The sequence below is a fragment of the Bubalus kerabau genome, chromosome 2, assembly GCF_029407905.1.
Source record: "Bubalus kerabau isolate K-KA32 ecotype Philippines breed swamp buffalo chromosome 2, PCC_UOA_SB_1v2, whole genome shotgun sequence".
Taxonomy (NCBI): Eukaryota; Metazoa; Chordata; class Mammalia; order Artiodactyla; family Bovidae; genus Bubalus; species Bubalus kerabau.
In genome coordinates this window covers 49,544,712-49,561,661 of record NC_073625.1, presented here as the reverse complement: position 1 = coordinate 49,561,661, position 16,950 = coordinate 49,544,712, and the positions used below count along the sequence as shown (strand labels likewise).

The following is a 16,950-nucleotide window of genomic DNA, read 5'->3' as shown; positions in this document are numbered from 1 at the left end:
ACACAGTCAAAGGCTTTGGCATAGTCAATAAAGCAGAAATAGATGTTTTTCTGGAACTCTCTTGCTTTTTCCATGATCCAGCGGATGTTGGCAATTTTATCTCTGGTTCCTCTGCCTTTTCTAAAACCAGCTTGAACATCTGGAAGTTCATGGTTCATGTACTGCTGAAGCTTGGCTTGGAGAGTTTTGAGAATTACTTTACTAGCATGTGAGATGAGTGCAATTGTGCGGTAGTTTGAGCATTCTTTGGCATTGCCTTTCTTTGGGATTGGAATGAAAATTGACCTTTTCCAGTCCTGTGGCCATTGCTGAGTTTTCAAAATTTGCTGGCATATTGAGTGCAGCACTTTCACAGCATCATCTTTCAGGATTTAAAATAGCTCAACTGGGATTCCATCACCTCCATTAGCTTTGTTTGTAGTGATGCTACCTAAGGCCCACTTGACTTCACATTCCAGGATGTCTGGCTCTAGGTGAGTGATCACACCATCATGATTATCTGGGTTGTGAAGATCTTTTTTGTACAGTTCTTCTGTGTATTCTTGCCACCTCTTCTTAATATCTAATGCTTCTGTTAGGTAAGAACCTTAAGTCATTATATAAAAAAAAAAACACCAAAGAGTCTAAACAACACTGGAGGGAAACAAAGGTATGAATGCTTAAGCTGGAACCAAGCCATTCCCAGTGCTATAAACGTCATATGGTTGTTTGCTCAGTTGTATCCAACTCTGCACCCCATAAACTGTAGCCCACCGGGCTCCTCTGTCCGTGGTGATTCTCCAGGCAAGAATACTGGAGTGGGTTGCCATGACCTCCTCCAGGTGATAAATGCCGTAAGGGTAAATAAACAGCCACCTCCGCAGTGACGGACCAGGAATGTTGTGTGCCGACGTGGCACGAGGGTACGTGCAGAGCTTCAAATGAACAGGACCGAATTTTACCTGGCATGAAATTCATGAAATTTCATATTCAATGTTTGTCAGATACAATATCGATTTATACAGGAATCTTAAAAGTCAAATCCTGACTTCTAAAATACAGGTTTCTGTAGAACAAAAATAGTCTGTGATTCAGTCAATAAAAACGAAACACCAAATCTAACAAAAATAGACATTTATTAACAAGTTATAAAATTCAAAGTCCTTGCTTTCAAATGGAATCTTTAAAAATATAAAGCTGTCTTTTCCAAGCAGAAGACAAAATAGTTTTATACTTTAAGAATTTAGTACAACATCCTTTTATTTAGTAAAATACCTTTAACACAATACTGGAAAGGTTTATTGATTCAAAAAGTTACACAAAGCTTTGCTGTGACTTCTTATGAAGAGGAAACTTGAAACATCTTTCTTCATGCTCCTGTGTCTCGTATACTTTTAGACATTTCAACTTTAGCGTTACCTCAGTTTGAGGTATTTCTCTGAGAAACAACAAGCACCTCAGAGGAAGGGTCTTCCCTGACCAGGGCTCGTGGGCCCAGGGCCGCCCAGGCCCACTGTAACCCTGACCTCTCTGCATACACAGTCCCTCGAGCTTCTTATGTATCAGTCACCTAAAGGAAGCCAACGTTTCCCGTCAGAACAGCAGGTCGACATGCACAGCCTGCGTCTCACAGGCCTTCCATGGAAATCCCCGACTCAACCCGACTCCTGAAACCTGGAGCCGGAGGTGCCAGCCGCAGGAGTCAGGTGTCAGGGACTGTGGCCGCAATGTCCCTGCAGAGCCGGACGACAGCCTCCTCGTTGCCCCTTCCCGAGTCCTCTGCGGTGTCAAGGACCATCCGGACGTGGCTCAGGAGGGTGTCTGGCCGCTGGGCCCCCAGCCAGATGTCCTTAACGTACAGAGATACCAGGAACGCAGCGGCGGCTGAGGAAGGGACAACGAGGATGTTAGGACGCAAGCCAGTCAGCTGGGAACGAGCCACCCACCCCACGCACGGTGACCTGGGGCTCACTCGGCCCCAGGTGGCAACCTGCGGTGAGCATGTGGATACGTTAGTCCTGCCTGTACTTAACTGCTGGGTTCATCTTTCCTGTTAGTTTTAAAACCTCTCTTTTCTCACATGATGACTGTGTGTTGAATGTAAGCCTCTTCCTTGGTGCTGACCCACCCAGGCCAAGAACCACAACTGAAGTTTGGGAGGGGTGACCCTTGGGCCACAGGCACAGGTGAGGTTTGCAGGCCAGGGGAGACAGCAGGGCCCCCTGCGACCAGGTGAGCTCACCTGCCGGGCTGTGGCCCTGCCCAGTCTCCAGCCCCCTCCAGCCCTCCCTGAAGGGCCAACCCTCCCGACAGCGGAGGAGCCCCCTGCACATGCCCACAAACTCCCTGCTATCCTCCTACGGTCTTTGCCGGTGCCTCATCCATGCAGGCACGCCTGTATCGTGTGCTAGGTTGCTCAGTCGTGTCTGACTCTGCAACCCCATGGACTGTCACCCCCTGGGCTCCTGTCTGTGGGGATTCCCCAGGCGAGAATGCTGGGGTGGGCTGCCCTGCCCACCTCCGGGGGATGTTCCCCACTCAGGGATCGAACCTGCATCTCTCACATCTCCTGCACTGGCAGGCAGGTTCTTCACTGCTAACACCACTGGGGAAGCCCCCACACCTTTATCAAGCCCCCACTAAACGCCACGCATATGAACTGTGACTCGGGTGCCTGTATGTGCAAGTGTGTGTGCTTGTGACCACGGGGTGCAATCTAATTCTCTGCGTGAGATAACAGTAAGAAGTTAGAAAGCCACGCAGCGTCCCCAGGGGTACACAAGGCCATCCGGAGGGCGTTCCTCTCCACTGTTTCCCCTTCCATCAAGGTCTCACCTGAAGGCAGAGGCGGGGCCTACCCCCTCCCCTCCCCCCACACACACTCAGGACCCAGGGGCTGACTCTCCGTGCTCTACAGACCCGTGCTGAGGGCCGTCCTCCCCACAAGGCTTCACTGACAGCACCCGCAGGCTGTGAGAACGGGAAGCGCTCTTGGCCCCAGGCCCATCCTGCGCGGTCTGCAGTCTCCGGGCCCTGCCCCCCACGTTACCTCGTGTGTCCGCATCCTCCTCGGAGTCCAGGGAGGAGAGGTGGACGGTCTCGAGCACCGGCTGGAGGGGGATCCCCGCGGTGCCCCGGGCTGCCACCAGGTGTAGCAGGACGGCGTTAAAGAGGCCGGCCAAGCGGTCCTCCGGTCCCGCCGGCTCCGCAGCACTGCAGAACCGGCTGTACAGGCGGAACAGGCTGCTCGTCACGGCGCCATCGCGGAGAAGCTCAGCCACCACCGCCGGCTGTGGCAGGACGTGGCTCTTGAGCCAGCCCAGGAGGCCCGCCGCATCCGCCCGGCCAAGGGTACTCCCGGCCGCGGAGCGCAGCACCCAGCTGGCTACCAGGGAGGCGACGGCACCCACGGGGCCCGGGTCTTCACGCTCTGGGTCGGCACTGGGGAACTCGGGCGCCCAGTGGGTCAGGATGGACCTCAGGAGGCCGCTGCACGCCTCCAGGGTGGACGCCGACAGCTCGGGGTCGGCCGCCTCCTCCGCCTCGCCAGGTCTCCGCTTCCGGGCCCGCATGCCTTTGGCTCGGGCTGGTGCACTGGGCTTGTTCTTCTCCTTGAGCATCTCTGTTACCCGCACACACAGAGGAAAAGAGAAAAGGCATCAGACTGCCGTTCCCCGCTTCTCCGTCCCCACAGAGATGCAGAGGGTGGGGCATCCACGCAGGGGAGGGCACAGCTCAGAGCTGGGTTCCCATAGGACGCACCCAGCCTGGAGCTCGGGCAGGGTCAGTGTTTCCCTGTGACCGTCATCACCGCTATTGTAACAGCTGAGCACAGGGGAGCGGGAGCCGGGGCCCCATCTCCCTCGAGTGCTATGAAGACACACAGACCCTGTCTCTAAGCCTTGGCAGCTGTGGACATGCTGCTCAGAGGTGGGGGGGAGACGCCAGCTGCTCTGGGGGGTGGGGAGGGCAGCCAGCATGCCTGGGGAGTGAGAGATGAGACAGAACCACGCAGCGGACACTCACTCAGCAGCTCCCGGACTTGGCACTTTTCCGTGGCGGCCCTCAGGTCCTCCTGGAGCCGGACGTCTCTCTCGATGAGGCTCCACTTGTGCAGGAGCACAAGGACGTCCCGGGTGGACAGCACCGTGGCGTTCACGGTCAGACGGTTCATGTCCTTGAAGGCCTGCAGCACGGTGGCCCGGTACCTCAGGACCGAGTCGAGCGCCCCGAAGAAGCCGGTCAGCTGGGCGGAGGCCAAGGTGGGCCTGTGGGGGGGAGTCCACGATCCCAGGCTGGGCGAGGCCGCCTCATCGCCTGCAGCCCCAGGACCTGGGTGGCCGGGCAGCAGACAAGCCACAGACTTGAGGTGCCGACGGTCCACCCACAGCTCGGGCAGCCCTTTCCAACAGACCAGGGGATGGAGCCCAGCACCTCCGCAGGGGAGGAGGACAGGGGACCAGGGTCCAACCTCCACCCTGGAGGCACAGAAAGTTCTCTGGAAACCGGGCGAGGGTCAGGGTGCCAGCTGCCCCGCTAACAACTCCAGGACCACTGGATCCTCTCCAACTCAGGAACTAAAGGCCAAGAAAAGCTCTGGGATAGCAACACTCATGGCCAAACCTAACGGAGGGCAGCAGAAGGACATATATTCCTCCTAGTTCTAAGGAATTTAAAATTCCAAACTGTCTGCTCTAACCGTTTTCACATTTATTGATACAGTTGTTATTCTGAATTACAACCAGTTTTCAGAGACCAATGTGTCTTTGGTGGTGGTTTGGTTGCAAGGTCGTGTCCGATTCTTTGTGACCCCCATGGACTGTAGCCTGCCAGGCTCCTGTGTCCATGGAATTTCCCAGGCAAGAATGCTGGAGTGGGCTGCCATGCGTATTTGGACAACTGTAAAATAAAGACCCTGATGCTGTGAAAAACTGAAGGCAGGAGAGGGGGACGACAGAGGCTAAGATGGCTGGATGGCATCACTGACTCAACAGATATGAGTTTGAGTAAACTCTGGGAGTTGGGGATGGACAGGGAAGCCTGGCGTGCTGCAGTCCATGCGGTCACAAAGAGTCGGACACGACTGAGGGACTGAACTGAACTGAAAATAAGAAACATGGCTACCCAGCGTGGATTCAATAGCTGATTTCAGAACAACAGAAAATGAAATGCCCTATTCTTTATCAAGGTTTTCACTCTGAGATGCAATCCATTCGCTATCCATCGTCTAGTTCCAATCAGCACACCTCTGTTCCCACATCAGAAGTATGAGGACATGGTGTATTTTCTCTAACACAGTAGAATCTGACAAGCGCTGAGTTCTCCTGGGGAAACCAAGTGTGTAATTCCAAGGGGAAAACACTGAAATTTTCCAGGAAATTCATGGCTGAAAGGGAGCCTGTGCAGGCTAATACAGGTGGAGGTGAGTTTGGGAACAGCTTAAGTTTCTTAGGTTTAAAATCACGGAAAACATGTTCTTTCTACAAAACATCATTTTGAGTGTTTGAATCCAAATATCCAAATAGATGGTTTGCCTGCTAAAAATGATCTGGCATGACAGGCTGCAGGTTTTCTGAGTGTGTTAAGTTCTCCTGGCCTGGAAAGGAACCTCAAAAGTCTAACTGTTAAAGAGGAGCAGCGGAAATGGTGTCCTGAGGTCGCCACAAGGACCACAGGCCTGGCCCAGAGCCCACCTGTGGAGCCGGGACCGAGGGGAGGGGCTCACCTCAGGTGCTTCGTGAGCACAAGGAGAATGTAGAGGAACTCGTCCACCAGGTGCAGGGCCAGCAGCTTCGGGGGATCCTGGGACCCAGGCTTGCAGGGAGGCTGTGCCCCGGCCTCCACTTCTCTGTTGCCCAGCGTGGTCACCCACAGTGTGTGCAGCAAGGAGATGAGGTTGGAAAGCAGCTCGGTCTCCAGAAACCTGAAGCCAAATATGGGGAGAGTCAGCTCTCTGTCACACCCTCTCCTCCCATCTCCTGGAGGGGTGCGCGGGAACCAGGGAGGAGACGGTGATGGTGGTGGCCACCCCAAGGGGCTGGCTTCTTCCCCAGCCTCCAACCCTTTTATGCGCTCACTCAGCCACTGCAGCCCCGGACAGGCATAGCACCTAAGGCAAGACAGGGTGTCTGCTACAAAACGCAGCTCCATCCCAGGGCGCAACCCTCCTTTCTCACCAGAAACTTTCTGGTGAAAGAAACTTTCTCACCAACCCTCCTTTCTCCCCAGTCCCATCTAAGAGATACTCCAGAGCCTCTGTGGCACGGAATGGAGAGCCTCCCTGCCCATGAGAACAACCCACTCTGAAGCACAGAGGTAACAGCCAGGAGCAGACATTCAGCCAGTGCAGCCTTTGGAAAGAAGATACTACTTTCTTTAGGAGAAAAAATTTTAAATTCTTTAAAAAAAATGCACAAAAGAAGAAAGAAAGAAAATAAAAGGGGGGGGGGGTGCAAAGAGTCTGGATATTCCCAGAATTATTATCACAGACAGCTGTCTGAAGGAAAGATTCCTGCCACTGAGGGGCTGTCTGCTGAGACAAGAGTCTTCATCTTTTCACACAGCCTCAGAGGCAGGAGACTGTTAGGAATCAAAACAGATCATGTTATGGATTGAACTGTGTGCCCTTCCTCCCCGCCCCACCATTCACAGGTAGAAGCCCCACCATTCACAGGTAGAAGCCCCAACCACCGCTGTGACTGTATTTGGAGGTGGGGCCTTTGGGAGGTCATTAGGTTTAGATGAGGTCGTGAGGATGGAGCCCCATGACCGGATTAGCACCCTGTAAGAAGCTTGTGGCTCAGCTGGTAAAGAATTCGCCTGCGATGCAGGAGACCTGAGTTCAATCCCTGGGTTGGGAAGACCCTCTGGAAAAGGAAAAGGCTACCCACTCCAGTATTCTGGCCTGGAGAATTCCATCGATTGTATAGTCCATGGGGTCGCAAAGAGTCGGACACGACTGAGCGACTTTCACTGTCACTGTCTGTCAAGAAGCAAAAAAGACCAGAGCGCTCTCGTTCTCTCTCCCTGCCGGGACACGACACAGTTGGCAGTGCGGACACCGGGAAGAGGGCTCTCACCAAGGCCGACCACGCCGGCCCTCGGGAGGTGAGAAAACGAATCCGTGTCATTTGAGGTACCTAGTGACAGCAGCCCCCGTCACAAGACAAGATAGCCACGCCAGCCCTTGATGCGGCTCCGGTACGGACTCTTAGCAGGGCACCTCGACCCTGGGCGGAAGTGGAGTGCCGAACCCACATCACCGCATGAGCCATCGCTCCCGAAACCCGAGGCTCCCTGTTTCTGCCTCAGGGAGGGCAGCGGCCTCGAAACTTCGGAGAGAACCCCACTCCCAGAGAGCAGCCTGGGCCGTGCAGGAGAAACAGAAAGGTGGTGTAGAGGACGCTGTTTTGGGGAACGGACTCTCCTGGAATCTCCCAGCGGACACTGGAGCTGCAGGAGCTGCCATGATCTCATGGTCTCATCCCACGCCCCTCTGCCTGATGCCCAGCATGCTTGCATGCGTTCTGCCTATACCCGCCCCATGCCCAGATAACATGCAGTCCCATGCCCCACGCCACCCCACCCCATGCCCACCATGCATGCACGTGCTCCCCCTCGCCCGGATGCCCAGTGCGCATGCGCTTCCCCACCCCCACACCCAGCATGCATGCGTACTCTCCCCAACGCCCAGCACGCATGTGCGCCCTTCCCCCCCCACCCCGCCCCATGCCCAGTGCGCATGCGCTCCCCTCCCCTACCCCTGCCCAACCCCTCTTCCCAGGACATAAGGTGCTTACTTGCTTTCCAGGATGTTTAGGACCCACGTCAGGAGGCTGTAGTCCCGCAGCATCTCATAGGCAGACCTGGCATTCCGGGCAGCATTCTGCAGAATCTCCAGAATCCAGTTCTGTCAACCCCAAGCAAAAAGTCATTGGTCTTCCATGGGAATAACCTGAGTTACCCGAACCAGGGAAGGCCTTAAAAACAGAACAATGTGTCCCCACTCCACAGGCGGTCGCTGCACGTGACATCTGCCAGGTCTGCGGGAATGGTGGCCGTGCGGGACCACCCGCCCCACCTCAATAGCCAGAGGACACAGATGGCCACAGGGAGAGTGCCAGCCCAGGGACACCCACCCACTAATCCATCACAAGGGGAGACATGGCATGCAAACCACACGGCCCCGCATCCTGGCAGCCTGAGTGGGACAGTGAAGACTCTTTGCCAGTCCAGCCATGAACTGCTGGCGGCCCATTTCATCGCCTCCATTTTACCATGTGGAGAGGACAGAGAGATGCGACTGCCGCTGGAACTGTTAACAGGGTGCTCCCCCCACCTCCCTGCACATACTTTTTTTTGGCAAACCACACAGCATATGGGAATCTTAGTTCCTCGACCAGGGATTGAACCCGTGCCTCCTGCAGTGGAAGCACGGAGTCCTAACCACTGGAGCACCACGGAAGTCCCTAACTGGGTGCATTAGAGTTCTTGCATGCCATAAAAAGTAGAAATCTACCGTACTCAAATTCCAGTTATGCAGACTCATTCCTCTTTACCCATATTTTAGGTGATGCCAGAGACAGACACTGATCAGGCTAGAAACTCATCAAAACCCCATATGCCTTTCCTAGTTAACGTCTCACTCCACAAGATTTCTTGCTCCAGGGACAGAACTTGTGCAGACTCCCTGTCAGCTGTGAGGCAGGCGGTTTCAAAGCCCGACTCCTTTTCCAGCCAAGGTCTGATGACCTGCAGTTTCTGTATTACGTGACACGCTGGTGGCTTGCGCGTGTCTGGAAGTGCCTCAGTCATGTTTCCAGAGCTCTCGGCTGCCCAGAACCTCCTGGTTCCTTACACCCGCCTCCCTCCAGGATGGCCCTGGGCCCAGGTGAGGGCCGGGAAGCTAATGTTGAAGCAGGCGGTCAGGTGAGGGTCCACGGGGCAGGACTTGCAGGTGGTGGAACCCCGAGCGAAGGCCCCCCCAGCCCTCAGCCGCTGGGGGCGCCTACCTGGGCCGCCTCATCGCACAGTGGGCTGCTGAAGAAGGACAGGACGATGTGGAGGACGCCCCGCCTGGCGCACAGCTCGAAGCAGTGCTTGTCCCGCATTCCCTGGCGGAGGAGCCCCAAGACCCACTCCCGCTCCGTCTTCTGCTGTAAAGCCCCGCAAACAAGAGACCGTCGTTAAACATGTGAAGGCTCTTTTTTTTTTCCTGAAAACTCTTCCAGCACCACTATTTTCAAGGGGTGGTGAAGACTGCAGCATGGCAGCCCCCGACCCTCCGTTTCTGGGTCTGTCATTAAAAACCCTCCCTCTCTCCTCTCTGCTTCCATTTCTCTGGGTCAGGAATAAAGGACCAGGTCCTCAGTCGTGTCCGACTCTTTGCGACCCCACAGACTGTAGCCCGCCAGTCTCCTCTGTCCATGGGATTTTCGAGGCAAGAATACTGGAGTGGATTGCCATTCCCTTCTCCAGGGGATATTCCTGACCCAGGGATCGAACCCTGGTCTCCTGCATTGCAGGAGAACTCTTTACCATTGAGCTACAGGGAAGACCTCAACTGTGCTCATATGTTCCATAAAAGCACATCAATAGTTAACCCCGTGATTCACCCAGAAAATAACCGTGAGGAGGCTGTGACTCAAGTCCTCTGCAGTCTGTGAGGTCTGAGAAGTCACCCGAGAATCACGGTGTGGACTGGAAAGCGTTTTCACAGGCAGGCCCGCCTGCCCCCGACCCGACCCCCACACTCCACCCCAGCCTGTGCTCTGCAGCCGACAAGTCTTTGCAGGGACGAGTTGGCGCGGTGGCTGAGCATCCCACTTAGGAGACTGGGGGCCCTGTGGACCTCAGGGCAGGGCGCTACCTCGAAGTCCGAGCTGTAGAAGAACTGGTAGAAGCCTGGAACTTTGCTCATGTTCAGGTACTCGTGGGACAGCAGGAACTTGTTGATCTTCATGTACATATGCTCCTCTGTGAACACAAGCAGACTGTCACTCAAAGGGAAAGTGAAGTTGCTCGGTCATGTCCTACTCTTTGCGACCCCATGGACTGTAGCCTACCAGGTCCTCCATCCATGGGGTCTTCCAGGCAAGAGTACTGGAGTGGGTCGCCATTTCCTTCTCCAGGGGATCTTTCCGACCCAGGGATCAAACCCAGGTCTCCTGCATTGCAGACAGACGCTTTACCGTCTGAGCCACCAGGGAAGCCTGACTGGCACTCAGGATGGCGCCAAAAGGACACCCCATGACCCGGTGGAGTTGGGGAGCGGGGTCCCGGGGGGAGGGTCAGACAGAAATCCCTGCCCCCACGGGGCTTTCTAATTCTCATCCAGGCGATCAGTTCTCAAGAATTAAAATGCAGTAAGACACATTAGGTCTACACGGCATAAGGGCTTCTCTCACGGCTCAGGAGATGTCCAGTTCTTTGCTGATACCACTCCCTCCGAGGCATCAGCCTAAGCTCCAATCAGCTGGTGGGCAGAGCGCGGGCTGCGACACCAAAGACAGCACAGGGCGAATACCAGCTCATCGGCCTCCCGCTGAGGGAGCTTCCGGGGCGAACGAATACCGGCTCATCGGCCTCCCGCTGAGGGAGCTTCCGCAGCAAAGGGGGCTCAGGCCTGCCCTGGGTCACTGGGCTCTGGGATGCGACAGGGCCGACACCTCCTCCCCTGGTCTCACCCTTGGACCGTCATCTCCCATTTATCCAAAGCACCTGCAGCCTCACAGCCCATCCAAGACTGCTGCCCTGAGCCCCCGCACTGACATGAGGTCTGACGCGGGACAGCTGACTGCGGGGCACAGACTGGATGGGAGGCCAAGACTATCCCTCATGACCTCGGCTAGGACATTTTCTCTGAAGATCCTGTTTCTTTAGAGTCTAAATGGCTAATTACCTTCTTCCCTCCCATAATTTCTAAGGCTAAAAAAAAAAACATGTAATAAAAATGATACAGGAGCAGATGAAAATCTGATCTGAATTCCAACAGCAACTTGACTGCAGACTAATTGCCGGGCCTCCGACAAACTATTTGGAATCCCAGGTGGCGCTAGTGGTAAAGAATCCACCTGCCGATGCAGGAGACCTAAGAGATGCGGGTTCAATCCCTGAGTCAGAAAGATGCCCTGGAGGAGGAAATGGCAACCGACTCTAATATTCTTGCCTGGAGAATCCCATGGACAGAGGAGCCTGGCGGACTACAGTCCATAGGGTCACAAAGGGACAGACGTGACTGAAGCGACTTAACCTTGGGGTTAACCTTCGGCTGGAGGGCTGTCTCCTTGTCTGAAAACAACCACATTACCTGCAGAGCCCTGTGGTCCCTAACGGCATCAACATTCTGTAACTTTTCACTAGTGACAAAAAGAAAAGGTCCCATGATTGACTCGTGCTCAGACCACCCCGACACTGGGCGGCTGTGAGGACCAAGCGGAGCCATGTCCTGCGCCCTGGTGACACGGGCACAGGGACCCACAAGCCGCTTGTCGTCCCGCCGGTGAGCTGTGCCGACGCTGACCCCCAAGCGTGGAGCGCGGCTGCCAGCACCGGTGGGGCCTCTGCGTCAGGCCCCTGCAAGCACGCATGCACATCTGTGACTCCCTCAACAGGCCCCCTGGTGGAGCTGTGATCTGCCTTTACCGCAGCTTTACATGCCTGCAGGCAGATAGGAACACACGCTCGTCCCCCTTCACGTTCACACACATTCTCCTGCACCTTGCACTTGTGACCGTCACACACGTGCTGTGGACCGGTTATGCCAGTGGGATTAACGTAACCAAATGGGCTCACTCAGCCTCAGAATTTCCACCTCACCCCGACCCAGTTCTAGCAGTGGTACCTGGTTTCAAAATCTGCAAGGCTGCCTTGGCAATGAAGAGAGTCAGGGTGAAGGTGAGTCTCATGTTCTTGGTTCGGATGCCATTCCTGACCACGTCCAACAGGTACAGTACCTTAAAAGCAGGAAAAAGGGCGGGGTCGGGGGGGGAATTTGCAGAGCAGCTGTGACCAGCCTTGTCTCGGGCAGCCTAATCCATGGCTTTGCAGGGTGGCCCACTCCTCACATCCAGGGGCTCACAGCCCCCACCAGCACCTCAGGGCGTGGCTTCTGAGGCTCTGTGCGTCCTGGCTGACAGCTGCTGTGACCTGAGTTCAGATCAAGGAAGCAGTCGGCAGAAATGAGACCTGCTCTGCCCTCCATGACACAGGAAGGGTTCTTGTAAGGGGAGACCTCTCTCTACCACCCAGGGCTGAGGACCCAAGATGACCTCCGGCACCACCCCCCACCCCGCCAGGAGGAGACAAGACTTCGGTTCTGTATCCGAGTCTCTGGGCAACGCCTCTGAGTTCTTCAGGAAATCTTCCCTCCAGGCCCCCTCAGTCCCGCTCACCTGGGGCTGCTCCCGGAAGCGCGCCCCCTCCAGCTGCGAGTAGTAGGCCGCCAGCACCGCGTAGGCCGCGGCGCGCATCTGTGGGTCGTAGCTACTGAGGGCCGCGACAGTCAGGCCCAGAGCATTTGAATCCACGAATTTTCTACAATCCACCACAAATTCTGAGGGAGATAAAACAGAGCGTTAACTACACACACACACACACAATGACTCCATGACACGCGTGCAGCACAGAGTTCCATTTCCTTTTGCAGTTTATGATCATCAGCAACGTGTGTGCGTGCCGGACACAGACATGCAAGCCCCTCTCCTGCTCCCTTAGGTTCTGCTGTGGCTGTCTAAAAGACTGTCCCCTCCCACGGCAGCAATCACATGCCTTCAGTCTCTGAGACACTTATAAATCCCAACGAGGACTCCTTCATTACTTCGCACAAATACCCAAGGAGTCGGAGAACATCAGAGATGTTCAGAGGTGTCAGAGGTGACATCAGGACCCACCACTGAGGTCCCAGCATGAAGAAGCCTGAGGTTAGGGGGAAGGGACTCAGCAGGAAAAGCCAGCGTAGTCAGTCGGATGAGTGAACTTGGAATGTACCCTCAATAAAAGATAAACCAATATATATACCACTGATAATATTTTCTACAAGTCAAACTCTTTTTTCTTTTCTCATCTCTCCCCAAAGTTTAAGACTTAAAAAGATAATGTCCACAGTTTAAACAAAAAGAAAAGCTAAAAATAAATCAAGAAAAAGAATGATAATAGCTACTTCTTCCTAGTCCAAACAGCTATATAGACACATAACGGTCCTCAAACGGGTGGCTGTCCAAAAGTGTAGGAACCACAAGGTGGAGGACCTGTGGGTGTGCCTGCAGTCCCTGCCTTGGGGTGACAGGGCTGAGAGGGGCTGAGTCACGCCAGGGACGGGAACCCACGCATCATGCGAGCTCTCTTCCTCCTCAGAAGCAGCAAGAGCTCCTGGAAGCCACTTACGCACAGGTCCCCTCCCCTTTCTCAGCTCTCTCACCGTGTCGCAGAAGGACCAGCATTTCCACTTCCAGCCAGGAGAGAGACAGGAAAGAGACTTATCTGTCCAACTGAAAAAACTGAAGGCATGAACTAAGGATTTTCAAGACACTGCACATGGAGCAACAGAGGACGGTGATCCCTGAAGACGGGAAACCAGGTGACCCTTCGATCGTTCCAGCTCACACCTGGAGAGTTCCCAAGCCGTGCACAGCAGGGCAAACTGAGGCAGAGCCCAGGCAGCTCTGAGTTGAGGACACAGAGCTGGGGGAAGGGGGCCTGGGAGGTCAAGGGGCTGGAGTTCACAAGGCCAAGCCTGAGAGAAGAGTGCTCCACTGAGAGGACGCCCGTCGGCAAGCACGTGTGAGCAAGCCACCCCAGGCTGGGAAAGAACCACCCAGAGGGCTGAGCAGAGACAACCCCAGGCTCCCACCAGCCAGGGCCAAGTCCCCGCAGCACCCAGGGACAAGGTAGTGGGCTCAGGGCATGTCACCTCACTTGTGTGGCAAAGGTCCTTCCAGACTAAATGTTGCTCTGGTCCCAACTAACAGAGCTTGTAAGCAACACTGGAAAGGATCAAACCATTTCTAAGAAACTTGAATGTGTACTAGAACAAAGCTAAACAACATGTTACAAGAATACCAAAAATACCCTGCCCCAAAGGAGGTAAAACTCACAATGTCTGGCTTCCAGTAAAAACTGCCAGACAGTCAAACAAGCAGGAACATGGCCCATTGTGAAGAGAAAAACTTACTATTTGGAAATGACTTGTAAATGACACAGATAACAGAATTAGTAGACAAAGACATTTATAAAGTTAGCAGCACTGAATTCTACATGCTCAGGAAACTAGAGGATGGACTTCCCTGGTGGTTCAGTGGTAAAGAATCTGCCTGTTGATGCAGGAGACGCGGGTTCAATCCCTGGTCTGGGAAAATCCCACTTGCCTTGGAGCAACTAAGTCCGTGGGCCACAACTATTGAGCCTGTGCTCTAGAGCCCGGGAACTACAACAACTGAGCCTGCACGCCACAACAAGAGAAAAGGCCGTGCAGCCATGAAGACCCAGCACAGCTAAAAATATACAAATAAATGCAAAGAAGCTAGAGGAAAGACTGGGTGTGTTAAGTAGAGACATGGAAGGTAAGAAAATCCTAGTCAGGCTTCTCGAGATAAAAATTTTAAATTTCTGAAATGAAAAATGCACTGGATGAACTGTTGACAGCGTAAACTGGTGCAGGCACTAAGAAGAACAGAATGGGGGTTTCTTTAAAAAATTAAAAATAGAGCTAACATATGATTCAGCAACCCCACTCCTGGGCGTGTATCTGCAGACAAGCGTAACTGGAAGAGATAATGCACCCTGACGTCCACTGCAGCAGCACTCACGATAACTAAGACGCGGAAGCAACCTGAACGCCCATCCACGGAGGGTGCATAAAGAAGATGCGGTGCATTTGTACGACGATATTACTCAGCCATAAAAAGAACAAAGTGCCACTTGCAGCAACATGCAGATGAACTTAGAGGTTATCACACTAACCGAAGTAAGCCCGAGAGAGAGAAATAACACATGATATTGCCCATATGCGGAGAAGGCAATGGCACCCCGCTCCAGTCCTCTTGCCTGGAAAATCCCATGGATGGAGGAGCCTGGTAGGCTGCAGTCCATGGGGTCCCTGAGGGTTGGACACGACTGGGTGGCTTCGCTTTCACTTTTCACTTTCATGCATTGGAGAAGGAAATGGCAACCCAGTCCAGTGTTCCTTGCCTGGAGAATCCAGGGACGGGGGAGCCTGGTGGCTGCCATCTATGGGGTCACACAGAGTCGGACATGACTAAAGTGACTTAGCATAGCATTGCCTATATGTGGAATCTTTAAAAAAAAAATAAACTTCTTTATGGTTACCAAAGGACCAGGGAGGAGAAATAAATTAGGAGTATGGAATTAACATACATGCACTACTACATGAGGGAAAAAAAGGCCTACCTTATAGCCCAAAGAACTATACTCAATATTTTGTAATAACCTATAAGGGAAAATAATAGATATATTCTTATATAACTGAATCATTTTGTTGTATACCTGAAGCTAACAACACTGTAAATTAACTATACTTCAACAAAACAAACAAAAAAGAAAAATGTACTAGATAAGCTGATCAGAAGATTAGACACTGCAGAAAAAAAGATCTGTGAACTTGAAGACACAAAAGAATTTAACCAGACTGAAACATAGAGAAACACAGAGAGAAAACAGAATTCTAAAAACATGAGCATTTGTGGGACGATTTCAAGCAGGCTAATCCATGTGGAAGTGGAGTCCCTGAAAATGAAGAAATAATGGCCAAAACTCTTCCAAACTTGAAAAACTACAAACCTACAGGACCAAGACAATAAAAAAATAAATAAATAAAATTATACCCAAGTTTATCATAATCAAATTGCTTGAAAACAATGATTAAAAAAAATCTTAAAAGTGGTCTCAAAACACAAAGAGGAGCAGAGATAAGAACGGCAGCAGATTTCCTGTTAGAAACAATGCAATCTAGAATCAAGGCGTCAACATCTTTAACACACAATAAGAAAAAAACTTGTCAACCTAGAACTTTATACCCCATGAAAATCTTTCAGAAGTTAAGATGTTTTAAAAGCTGAAAGAATGGATCACCGACAGCCATGAACGTCAAGAATTCTTAAAAGAAGTGTTTTGGGAAGAAGGAAAATGAGAGAATATGGAAATTAAAGAATGAAGAGAACACGAAATGATGACTATGGGATAAACAAAAACATTTAAATCCCTTTAAAAGGTGATTGACAGTTTGAAGCAAAAATAACCACATATTGTGAGATCTTTAACGTATGGACGGAAACGTATGACACTTACAGCATGAGAGCAGGAGGGAAGAGAGACTATTCTAAGGCGCTTCTGCCGCCCACGAAGGCTATAATGGCACTTGAAGGTAAACCACAATACACTGAATGTGTATATAATAAACCCAAGCAACCAACACACACACACACGTACACACACTCACAAGCACACAAACTAATTACTGCTAAAAGTCAATAAATGAAGTGGAATCAGATCAATAATCAACATTAAATGGTATTTACATTCCAATTAAAAAGCATTGCTTCATGGCAAATAGATGGGGAAAAAAAAAGGAAACAGCGACAGACTTTATTTTTTTGGGCCCCAAAATCACTGTGGATGGTGACTGCAGCCATAAAATTAAAAGACATGACCGAGACTGAGTAACAGTAACATGGTCAGACTAGATGAAAAAACAAAACCCAGTGTCTGCTGTCTACAAGAAACCACTTTTAATCTCAAGATGCAGATTTTATGTAACAGGATGGAGCAGCGATCATTTTGAAACGTATAGAAACATCAAATCATTACGTTATGCACCAGGAACTAATAATGCTGTAGGTCAACTACAGTTGAAAAACAACAAACAAACAAACCCAGAGCAAGAGATCAGATTTGTGGCTACCAGACGCCAAGGGACAGGAGGGAAAAGTGATGAAGGGAGTCAAAACATACAAACTC

At 52.3% G+C, this 16,950-nt stretch overlaps 1 protein-coding gene across 1 annotated transcript in view; it reads right to left on the bottom strand.

The window, feature by feature from the left end:
* Positions 1-1,098: 1,098 nt before the first annotated feature.
* The window catches only part of URB1 (URB1 ribosome biogenesis homolog), a 78,998-nt gene continuing 63,146 nt past the window's right edge, over positions 1,099-16,950 (bottom strand). Inside the window, exons 31-39 of the mRNA XM_055567690.1 lie at positions 12,372-12,532; positions 11,822-11,933; positions 9,848-9,954; positions 8,991-9,134; positions 7,779-7,888; positions 5,705-5,902; positions 4,006-4,247; positions 3,029-3,601; positions 1,099-1,863 (exon numbers count right to left, since the gene is read on the bottom strand). Of these exons, the coding sequence (XP_055423665.1) occupies positions 1,682-1,863; positions 3,029-3,601; positions 4,006-4,247; positions 5,705-5,902; positions 7,779-7,888; positions 8,991-9,134; positions 9,848-9,954; positions 11,822-11,933; positions 12,372-12,532 (1,829 nt within the window). The 3' untranslated portion in view covers positions 1,099-1,681. The remainder of the gene's footprint in view (positions 1,864-3,028; positions 3,602-4,005; positions 4,248-5,704; positions 5,903-7,778; positions 7,889-8,990; positions 9,135-9,847; positions 9,955-11,821; positions 11,934-12,371; positions 12,533-16,950) is intronic.